This window comes from Misgurnus anguillicaudatus, chromosome 22 (genome assembly GCF_027580225.2).
Source record: "Misgurnus anguillicaudatus chromosome 22, ASM2758022v2, whole genome shotgun sequence".
Lineage (NCBI taxonomy): Eukaryota > Metazoa > Chordata > Actinopteri > Cypriniformes > Cobitidae > Misgurnus > Misgurnus anguillicaudatus.
Window position 1 is genome coordinate 7,996,526 of NC_073358.2, and position 12,327 is coordinate 8,008,852.

General features: G+C 39.8%; 2 protein-coding genes across 3 annotated transcripts in view; one reads left to right on the top strand and one right to left on the bottom strand.

Annotated features, from left to right (window-relative positions):
• The window catches only part of LOC129440985 (uncharacterized), a 171,553-nt gene that overhangs the window by 137,127 nt on the left and 22,099 nt on the right, over positions 1-12,327 (top strand). The gene's annotated exons all lie outside the window — the stretch shown is intronic.
• gpsm1a (G protein signaling modulator 1a) lies at positions 3,525-8,039 on the bottom strand. Its single transcript, XM_055200635.2, has 3 exons — positions 7,471-8,039; positions 6,585-6,963; positions 3,525-4,341 (listed from the first exon to the last, which is right to left on the bottom strand). The coding sequence occupies exons 2-3, from the start codon at positions 6,894-6,896 to the stop codon at positions 4,156-4,158; spliced, it is 498 nt and encodes a 165-aa protein (XP_055056610.1). The 5' UTR covers positions 6,897-6,963; positions 7,471-8,039; the 3' UTR covers positions 3,525-4,155.

Consider the following 12,327-nt stretch of genomic DNA (forward strand, 5'->3'; position numbering starts at 1 on the left):
GGAGAGCGCGTTCGGAAGCGAGTAGGAAAAGGAAAAGAGAATCTCACCGCGTTAGGAACCGGACAAGAGTCCCACCCGGTCAGGTTTTTACTCGTTGGCGTGAGCTAAAAGACAGCACTGGAGGGATGCTGATCTGGCGATCTTGTTGATGGACTAGTAAGTAAACTTGTTTGCTGTCTATGTTGTATGTTGTTGCGCTTGCTTGTAGTATGTCATGCGATTATCATGACAACAGTTGTCAATATCTCACATAATTATCAGGACATAAATAAGCCTAGAGGTTGTAAATAGTGTAAACATGCACAATTTGCAAACTATTATGATAAATAGCAATAATCATGTATAGTAACATTATAACGAACAATGTTATGAGATAATGCAACGTACACAATTAACTTTGTCATGGCATTTGGTAATGTTTAATTGTGATTTAGCTGCAATCATGTTAAAACATTATAAGCTAGCAAACGCGGTATTTTATTATAATATGCACTCTACACTTGGAATAAACTTCTTATTATCCTATTACCATCATCTGTAGTTTAGTAGACTATGCAGTAGCCTAACATTTGTATGAAACTGTGAAACATTACCTGGTCATTATCTTTGGAGTACTAGAGTGGGAAATTACGACAGTTGCAAGTATTCTCCAGCGACTCTAGGGGTCGCTGTTTGACAAAAACGCAGAATTGCATAGAGCAGCTTTAAAAGGTAACATTGCTCTCACTTGAAATGTGTCCCCACATTTAGTCCTTTAATTTGAGGTTATTGGACCTGTAAGTCCTTGAAAGGTCCTTAAATTTGAAGTTAACTAAGGTGTGGGAACCCTGTAACAAATGCTATCCCAGGAGAAAAAAGTGCACTATAATAAACATTAAGTACACTTACTAAATGCACTATTTTGTGCACTTATTTTGTAGTTAATATATCAAAAATTGTGCTATTTTAAGACACTTATTTTAAAACAATCTATTTACTGGTATTGTATACTTTTTCAGGTGCATTGAAGTACTAAAGTAGAACCATAAACCTTTTATTAGTATATTTGTAGTGCTTAACTTTTACAAAATACTTGGTACATTCAAGTTTACTTTATTTTTTTACCTGGGATCTTAAGTATTCAGTCTTAACCTTTTTGCCATTTTACACTTAAATACACACTCTTTCTATATGTTTTGGGGGTGGACATTATTATATTATCTGCTATTTATTATATCACAATTTGTACATAATTTATTGTTAGGGTGGATAATTAATTTATTTTTATGCAACAATGCTTATTATAGCATTATATTAATCGTTTTACTAAGCAACATTATATAAATAAGAACTTTGTTTAGTGCTCTTATGAATGTTTTAGCATGACTTTGTTAATAGTAACACCTAAACTGAATAAAATAACAAAGCCTTCTTTATACTCAATGCTTACATATTTGACATATTTCACTGCTTTCACTGTTATTTCTACTGAATTTTGGTGTTAAAAGTGTTTATTACATGCAAAATCATAATGATTATTGTGTGTGTCTTACCGAATGTATTATTATGCCAGCAATAACCTGCCCACGCTGAATGATGCTAAATGATGGCATTTGATCACTGTTTAGGTCATAGACTGTAAAAAAAGATGGACGACGCGACGTCGCCTCCCACCATTGTAATGAATTGAAGCCAAAAATGTCCGACCACGGTCGCCGACATGTTACGTAAAAACGTCAGTTTGGAGCCGAGGCATGCGCAGAAGGAATCGTCCGTGAAGCCAGAGGCGGAGCCGCGGTATCAAATTTCCGCCCAAACGCTCGCGCGACCAATTCAACCACTCCAATCATAACGACACGCCCCGTTTCTATAACATCAAATTACAAGCTAAAATTAAACTTATCACAAAAATGAACACTTGAACATATATCAGCGTGATAACAACTACTTGAAAGGACCAAAACCATCTTTCGAAAACTTTTATTGGAAGTGTAAATATTTTTTTTATTTAGAGCATAGTCCCATTCATTTGAATCGAGAGGGCGGGGCAGCCAGCCACCAGGGGGCGATCTAAGAGCCAGAGGCTTCACTTTTCAAGGCTTATGAGTCACACCCGGTTTAGGTGCTGGTCACCCCGTGTTGCCAGATATTAGTACGCAAACAAACAAAATGGGCCATAAAGAAAATATAAGTACAGACTTTGTCTTTCAGCAATAAATCAGAGACATCGCTAACACAAGGTCGACGTGATTTCACCAAGGATCAAAATTTTTTGTTTTAATCAAAGATACCCCAACCTACCCTTAACTCAAACCCTAACCATTTTTAAACCCTCAAATTAGTATGAAATAATAGTTTGATGAGTATTTCTTAAAAGCCCCTAATCCAATCCTAGACCTAAATCTAGCATACACCCTAATCCTATAATCTGACTGGTTAATGAAAATTTTGATCCAGGACCAACAATGGTGTTGATTCAGGATCACATCCTACTTGGTGAAATCACGTTCACCGCTAAGGTCAACCAGCACATTCTCACTTTATACATTTCCCAAATTGTCACATTAATTGCTAAAACGTTAAACACTACGTCTAAAGAGGATTTTTCACAATGGGATCTGGCAACACTGCGAATGCTGCACCCACGGCCGGCAGCGTCTCACAGCTGTCAATCTTCATCATTTTACGCAAAAATATACAGTAAACTGTCCAAACTTAATTATATACACGGAAGCTAATATAAATAGTTTAAAATTACTAATTAGTCATTCATTCTTCAAATTTTATTTCTTTATTACAGAGGTCCGGACCTCGGTGGCCTCATAGCTGGCTATGGGTATGATTGCATGTTCAAAATGCACTGTTTTTGTGTATGTACCTTTAAATGCAAATGAGCTACTGCTCCATACCGCCTTACCAAAAGAAACAGCGAGTGCTTTCAGTTAAAATAAATCTGATTTCCAGTCTGAGACAACTGTTGAGATATGGCAGACAGCATACAACTGGCTGCGGGGGCGGAATCTATTGTAATGCATGACTGTCAGTCAGTAGCCGTAGGCTGAGCTTTATCAGTGTGACATCACATTAACAAGAGAAACAACGTCTAATGACTGCCAACACACACACATTAACATGTATGTCCAAACACCCGGTAAAAGTGGATTTTGCATAATAGGTGCCCTTTAAAAGTGAAATATTGACCACAAAATGGTAGGCTGTTTAGTCCACGGTTGGGTAAAATATCGACATCTAGGCTTATTTAATGGACTTGTCCATATTTTACCCAAACACAGGCTGAAACGATGTCAGTTGAAACAATCAATATGAAATCTAATAGGATAAGCGAGAGTTTTACGTTTTGGCATTGATGAAGCTTTATTCAGCCTCATTGATAGGGTTGTGGGAGTACATTGTTAGAGGGTAAAAAACTTTTTTTAGGCAAATAAATCCAAATATTCCACTATCCTAACAAACCTTACATTAATTAAATGTTTATTTATTTAATTAAATCATACTGTTGCTACGAAAAAACAATGCGGACAACATACTAAAACATCACGTTTATTCCAATACGACAAAAGTCATGTTAAACAGTGCTCTGTCAATGGAGTCTATGCACTTTTTACGGACAGACAATATGTACGTTTCATACTCATCTTTGATAAGTATCTCTTATCTAAATACTACTGTAACTAGCATTTAGTCGTCATGTTACTCATTACGGCAAAATAAGACCACCAACTGATCCCTGCCATGGAAATCCAATGTTATGCCAAATGCATTTTCACCCATCTGCTGCGAATCAGTCAATTCATATTCAATGTGTGCTGACATACTTTCCACTCCATCTAATCGAACACGCACCTGCTCGCGAATTACGCTCAACAGTTGTTTGTCTATACTGTTTTTCTGTGAGAGCTGTTAGTTCTATTAATACCCATCAACGCATCAGTATGCTAATCGATTTCCATGGTGTTGTTTTACGTTGAAATCCGCACACAAACATTTACAATGTTTGGAACATAAACATCACCTTTACGATCACCATGTAATATTTCTACTACTGTCCTATATTACTCCCCCTTAACCCCTGGAGGTACTCCAAAATGCACAGCCAGAGAGTCCTGTTATGGGTTTAGAGAAACATTTTGTGGTTGGTGACATCAAACGTGGTCTCTAGCTTGATTCTTTAGAGTTTTTGGACTCGTGATTCAAGTCTGTTTCGTCCTTTTCGTCAGGGTAGAAAGAAACCCGTTGTTCATCCATCCGTTTGGATTGAACTTTCTGGATTAGGCTGAAGAAGTCCTCATTTGGGTCTGGTGCTGGTGGCAGTGAGCATCTCTGATCGTTGATTCTGCAGGACTGAAAAGAAGACGCAATACAGTCATTCCTGTAGCTTAAGCATTGTGTTAGCAGTGCAAAACAGCATGAGTTCATCATTTCGACATACAGTACCGATAAAACCTGTATTCCGTGCACTCTCAGAAATAAAAGGTACAAAAGCTGTCACTGGAGCAGTACCCTTATAAAAAACAATTCTTATATTAGTACCTTAAAGGAACATTTTGGTACCAAATGTATACATATCTGTACCTAAATGGTACATACTGTATTATCCCCTTCAGACCCTCCGTCCACTGGAATGGACATCACATGTTTTGTGATTCAAACTAATAAAAAAAAACTGATCAACCAATCAAAATAAGGCACACTGGTTAAACACCTGAAAAATCTGACCTTTAAAAACGCATTATGCCTATTTTTACAAAATGTAATAAAAGTCTCAGGTTTGCCCAGAATTTGTCTGTGAAGTTTCAGCTCAAAATACCCCACAGATCATTTACATTCACCTAAAGGATTATTAGGAACACCTGTTTAATTTCTCATTAATGCAATTATCTAATCAACCAATCACATGGCAGTTGCTTTAATGCATTTAGGGGTGTGGTCCTGGTCAAGACAATCTCCTGAACTACAAACTGAATATCAGAATGGGAAAGAAAGGTGATTTAAGCAATTTTGAGCGTGGCATGGTTGGTGCCAGACGGGCCGGTCTGAGTATTTTACAATCTGCTTAGTTACTGGGATTTTCACGCACAACCATTTCTAGGGTTTACAAAGAATGGTGTGAAAAGGAAAAAACATCCAGTAAGCGGCAGTCCTGTGGGTGAAAATGCCTTGTTGATGCTAGAGGTCAGAGGAGAATGGGCCGACTGATTCAAGCTGATAGAAGAGCAACTTTGACTGAAAAAAACACTTGTTACAACCAAGGTATGCAGCAAAGCATTTGTGAAGCCACAACACGCACAACCTTGAGGTGGATGGGCTACAACAGCAGAAGACCCCACCAGGTACCACTCATCTCCACTACAAATAGGAAAAAGAGGCTACAATTTGCACGAGCTCGCCAAAATTGGACAGTTGAAGACTGGAAAAATGTTGCCTGGTCTGATGAGTCTCGATTTCTGTTGAGACAGTCAGAATTTGGTGTAAACAGAATGAGAACATGGATCCACCATGCCTTGTTACCATTGTGCAGGTTGGTAATGGTGTGGGGGATGTTTTCTTGGCACACTTTAGGCCGCTTAGTTAGTACCAATTGGGCATCGTTTAAATGCCACTGCCTACCTGAGCATTGTTTCTGACCATGTCCATCCCTTTATGACCACCATGTACCCTTCCTCTGATGGCTACTTCCAGCAGGATAATGCACCATGTCACAAAGTTCGAATCATTTCAAATTAGTTTCTTGGACATGACAATGAGTTCACTGTACTAAAATGGCCCCCACAGTCACCAGATCTCAACCTAATAGAGCATCTTTGGGATGTGGTGGAACGGGAGCTTTGTGCCCTGGATGTGCATCTCACAAATCTCCATCAACTGCAAGATGTTATCATGTCAATATGGGCCAACATTTCTAAAGAATGCTTTCAGCACCTTGTTGAATCAATGCCACGTAGAATTAAGGCAGTTCTGGAGGCGAAAAGGGGTCAAACACAGTATTAGTATGGTGTTCTTAATAATCCTTTAGGTGAGTGTATTATAACATGTCCAAAATGGCCCTATTTGGCCAGAAGCATAAAAGCGCTGTTTTCATGTGTGTACCTTTAAATGCAAATGAGCTACAGCTCCTCCCATACCAACAGACAGTGAGCGCTTTCAGTTAAAAATAGATCTGATTCCTGTGAATACAGTCTGGGACAAATTTTATTTTTAGCGCTACAGTGTGTTAACAAACACATTTGGTAAAGCCTTTGGGAAAAAATAACCGCCGGTCAGTGGCCGTGGGCGGGGCTTTATCAGTGTGACATCACATTAACAAAATAATCAAAACGTCATGTCTAATGAGATTGCTTTAGTTTAATTGGTATTAATAAAGGAAGAGTTGTGTTTACACACTGCCATCAAATATTTTTACGTCCAAACACCTTGTAAAAGTGGATTTTGCATAATATGGGCCCGCCTGACAGCTTTTGTACCTAAAAGTGATTGACCTTAAAAGCATCTGCCATATGCATACACGTAATATCCAATAAAAAGGATCAATAGGAATATTACAGTTTGCAGTTAAAGAAGCCGATACTAAAACTGTCTCGTGTTACCTGGTATTTTATGAGCATGTTGAAAAACTCATCACTAGGTTCTTGTGCGTTGCATGCCTCACAAAAGTGCCCCACGTTGTTTTGTGCTATCCTGATGCCCAGACGGTCCCCTATACTTGCTCTCTGGTCGTCCAATCTGCGGCTTTGCGAACTGGCTATCAGGTCAAAGAACTCCTCTGTCTGGGTGAGAGAGATGAGAGATGAGGCTCCAGACAGTAGAGGAGACTGAGGTATGGAGGACTGGGACCCTGCTGAGGCCTCTTGGCCCTGGGCATCGGGCTGTCGACGATGCTGGCAGCGTCGCTTCTCCATGCCGCTGCTTCTGGCGTCTCTGAGCTCCGTGGAAAGGCAGACCTCATTAGAGGTGACTGGACCTTACCTATAAAACAGAGAAAATTAATTTTGTCATGATGCATCGTATTGGCACAAATGAGTGACAACAAACACAGATGGGGGATGAAAGTGGGATTAACATGTTGGCATAAAGCACAAGTAATAATTTCAAATAGATATCATATATGTCAGTGCAGTAAATTCAGATTATGCAGTGAATGTTTGAAGTATATATTTGCTTCAATGCTTTAGGCTTTTATAAGCATAAAAAGTTTGCTGTGAATGCATGATTAAGGCTTGACATAATAACTTTACAGTCAGCGTTTGATGGATAAGTTGCAATAGAGAAAAGCAATTTTAATATACAAAGACGAAATGTATATTCACTTGCACCTTTTATTGCAAATAAATTAGAACATTTTTATTTTCCCAAAATTGTATATATTAAGATCACATACTTTGACCTTCATGATTTTAAATGTCTATAATATACTAAATATAGTTTTTAAATAAGACATTATTTCAGACATGACAAAGTTTTAAAATGACTTACAGTTTTATCCTTCTCAAAAAAATCCGAAACCAATTAAGTTCACAAAAGCGCTGTCTATGGGGACTTCATGTGAGATCAGCCATACACCAACAGCCTCTGGCACTAAATGGATTTTATGCCAGATATCATATTTTTGCCCAAGACGTTCCTGTCCTGCATACAAATCTTCACTGACATAAAAACAAACAAACACAAATGAGAAAAAATTCCTTATATTCCGGGAAAAATGGGAATGACTTCCATATCTTCCACACCCAGCTTTCCTGTGTGCAGGGCTGTCTGTTTTCGAGGGGGAGAGAGAGAGAGAAAGGGAAAGTGAGGGGGGAGAGATAGAGAAATGGGGCGCAGTTGCCCCTCTCCGCTTACATCACGGTTGCTATAGGAACTGGAAATCGGCTTCCAAATCTCGCTCCTGTTGTTCACACACACAGCAACAAACACACACATGCACTGTCTGGCACACACACACACACATTGGCTTGCATTCCTGCATTGTTGAGTTTCTATTCATTGCATCCCAGGGGATCAGTTGTCGCTCTCTTTCCGTAGTCAGGAAAACTAGAGCACAATTACACCAGGATACAGTGTCCGAGATTCCTGATATATCTGTCATTTTCACCTCTTTGTTGCTGAGCCTCTGTTAGCGGAGCACAGGGAGGATGGGGTTGCTTGTGTAACCCCTTTAATTTTTATCCCAAACAAACACTTGTAAGCACTACTTTAAAAATGTGTACTGCCCCTTTAAGTGTGAGCTTGCGCAGAGAGTGCGTGCACGCTGCAAGGCAGAGTGTATGTGTAAACAGCAGGGAGAGAACGCATGCAATTTGAATTGAAAAACTGTGGAAGAGTGCTGAAGTCGAAAAGCACTTGTTGCTTTCTGTGATTGTTTACTGAGACATTCTGGTGAGTGTATTTTATGTACATGATTATTTTTTCGTCATATCGTGTTATTATTTGAGCAAAACCAGTCAGAATGTATAAATGTCAACAAAAATGTGCTTAAATTGTTAATGTGAAGAGTTAAATATGCTAAGATGAGCCATGTAGCATCACGATGCTAGTTTTGCTAATCGTGTGAAGCCTCGTGCAATGCTCATGTTGTTGTTGTTAATTTCACATGTAGAATGTACTTGCTAAAGTATAAAATGAAACTGTGCTAATTTAAATGATGTAAAAGTGTGTTAGCAGTGTCCAAACTGTTAAAAGATAAGGTTTTGTTTTATAAACTTTATCAAAGAAGGAAAAAGGGGAAAAAACATTATAGTTAAAGACATGTAATCTCTCTTTTTAGGGATGGTTTAAGTGTTATAATGTGTTGATTTAATCAATTTACAATGTATGTTGTGCAGACTGGTTTTTGGTTCCTGGACAAATTGTTGGAGGATGTGATTGACCCCTGAATCATCTGAGTGGATTCTTCTGGATATCTCTTTGTCATTTTGCCCTGTGTTTCAACTCTTCCGCTCTTGTTCTTCTGTTCTTGAGAACCTGGAGTGTTATTTCTGGGAAGCGGTAGGACTGAGACATTATTTCATACACATTGCCCGGGACTGAGGCATTTTTTTCCTTACATATTCCCCTGTATCCAAAGGAGAAGGAAAAACTGAACATTTAAATATTGGGGATATGCTTTTTGAAATACTTGGGTTATAATTGTACTGTTTATATTTGTTTCAATCTAATTGTCAATTTATTTTCATTACTTGAGTGTTTTTTGAAGTGCCAGAAGAAAAAAAAGGGGAAACCATTCGCCTATATTGCCACAATATATATATATATTCCTGGCTAATTGTTCTTCGTGTGTGCCATTGATTTTTATATATATATTTCCATTCATGGTGTTTTCACATGTTCTTTGAGAATCAGAGTACTTGACTTGATTGACACGTGCCCTAAAAGCTCCTTGAACGAACTTAGAGGAACAGACATTTAGATTTAGATAAGCCCTGAGACAGGGGTTACATAATAAGTGGCGAGCCAGCCGACCAGGAGCTTGGGTTAATTTCTTTAATTTCTTTTGAAGTCTTAATTATATCAGCAAATATATATTTTAAAAGATTTTCATTCATTATTCTAAAAGTGGGTTTTACACTTTAAACTTATTCTGAGTTAATTAGATATCCTAAGAAAAAGAATGGATCTTTGTAACCGATATAGGGTGCATGGGCAAAGTTGCTTGTATGTCACAGGGGTAGACAAAAACTGCACAAATGAAGATATAACAAGTTTTTTTGAAGTAAATGGGGAGATTGCAAAAATAATTAGGGTGCCTGATGAGCCAGATCAGCCCACAGGCAGAGTTCTTGTTCAATACTCATCTGAACGCTCAGTTCTAAGGATCAACCCTGATAGTCTCGGTGAACTGCCAAATCCTAAAGACCCCTCCATGACGTGGTGTGTTAGAACAGTCCGTGACTTATGTCAAGAAAGTTTGGGCAGAGAACTTGCATTGAGATACATGGAGGAGCTGAATGCTATTGCCGGCAGTGGCCGAGTGGGGTTCATGCTCGCTCTTCAGAATGAGCTCCAGAGCCTCCAGCTTGAATCAAATGACATGCAAGATGCTGAAGCAAACCCCCATACTACGGTTCGTAGCCCTGGACATGACAATTCTGAAATAGCCAATGTAGAGTCTGCCTCGGCCGAGTCAATCAGATCTCAGACAATGACTTCAAATGTTTCCCCATTGTACGTTCCAACTAAACAAATACATGTTGATGAAAGTATGATTAACCCTCCTCATGTACAGAAGGTAGTTGTGGAGCATGTAATCCGTAACGAAACTGCTCACTCACCTTTGAGACATACCCGTATCCGCACGTTCTCCGGCAGGACCCCCAAGCCAAATGGGGAAGTTGACTATGAGACGTGGCGTGCCCAAGTTGATCTCTTACTTTCTGACCCCTTCTTCTTAGACCCTCAGAAAGCGAGAATGATTTTAGAGAGCCTGCTTAGCCCAGCAGCTGACATTGTCAAGCCCTTAGGTGTAAATTCTTCACCTAGCTCTTACCTCAACCAGATTGAATCTGCTTTTGGCATCGTAGAAGATGGAGAGGAGCTCTTTGCCACCTTCCTGAATTCAAATCAAAATGCGGGGGAAAAGCCTTCGGTTTACCTGCAAAGACTGAACACTCTTCTTACCCGTGCAATATCTAGAGGGGGAGCCAGTGCTGCAGACTCCCGTAAACATCTGCTTCGCCAGTTCTGTCGAGGGTGCTGGGATCAGCCCATGATCGTAGGACTTCAGCTTGAACATTGTAAAGACAATCCACCATTTTTTCCTGAACTTTTGCTCTCTGTGAGGACTGAGGAAGATAAAAGGGCAGCTAAGCTAGACCGAATGAAAAAACATCTTGGCAGCACAAAAGCAGCTGCGCATGCTCACTCTGTGTATGGCATACCTGTTAATGTAGAACTCCCACCTGAGTCAACAAATAAATCACAAGATGAAACTCAAAAGCTCAAAGGAGAAATAGCTGCACTGAAAAAACAAGTTGCGTACTTATCAAAGCAAGCTGAAACAAAACGGAGTGAAATAAAATCTGTGAAAGACTCTAACGAAAGTACAGTTACTGGTGAATGCCTGGTGGCCAGCTCCAGAGAGACATCTAACTCTATGGCCATGCCAAAACCCTGGTTCTGTTTCAAGTGCGGTGGGGATGGACACATTGCAATTCACTGCAGTGAAGAACCCAACCCTGAGCTTGTTCGTAAAAAGAATTCACAGCTGAGAGAAAGACGAGAGAAGTACAGGAAATTACATGAAACATCACAGTCTTTAAACTTGTAGCAGCCCCTGCTACGGGACATTCAGGAGCTGCCGGCACTCATACTCGTCCCACAATGATGTTACACGATACAGCCAATTATGCTGGAGAAACCCAAGCAAACAGGATTAAAGATGAACTTTTGCCAAAAAACCTTATTGGCCAACGTTGTGTTGCTTCTGTTCTTGTTGAAGGCATTCAGTGTGACTCTCTCTTAGATACTGGGTCTCAAGTTACAACTGTTTCTGAGACATTTTATCTGACATACCTTTCTTCTCTTCCCATCCAGCCTATTCATTCTTTGTTCGAGGTTGAAGGTGCTGGTGGACAGAATGTTCCATACCTTGGCTACATCCAAGTTGTCATAACTTTCCCCTGTACTGTCACAGGTATAGAGGAGGAGCTCTCATCCCTTGTACTCGTTGTTCCAGACTGTCACTTCAACAGTAAAGTCCCCCTGTTGATTGGAACAAATGTTCTTGACCGCTTGTATCAACAGGGCATAGAGAGAAAAGGGGCCAAGTTCTTACAAAACCCTGGTGCCAACCGTGATTATGCTTTGCTTTTTCAGCAGGTTGCTCAGAATTATGAAAGTGAGAGGAAATCTTTTCAAGTGAGAGCGTTAGGGAAAGGCCCCATCACTATCCCTGCCAAACAAGAGACATGTATCCCTTGTCAAGTGAGGATCAAAGACCTTACAAAAGATGTATTTGTTTTAGAGCAACCTGAGTCTTTTCCCTTGCCGGGTGGTCTTATTCTCGAATGTGCTGTGGTCAGTGTCCCATACTGGGCGCGTTCCAAAATCCCTGTCATCTTAAAGAACATAACTGATCATGACATTACTCTTCATCCCAAGCGTGTGATCGCTGAGATGTCAGCTGCTCATGTTCTACCTTTGAAGACTGAGCTTTTGTCTTGTTCTGCTCAGGTGCCATGTGGAAAGCTTGTGTTTGATCTTGATGATTCGCCGATTCCAGAGGAATGGAAAAAACGTGTCTCTGATAAACTCAATTCCATGTCAGAGGTCTTTGCAGTTGACGACTTGTCATACGGCCATGCTACCGCAGTAAAGCACCACATTAGATTACAG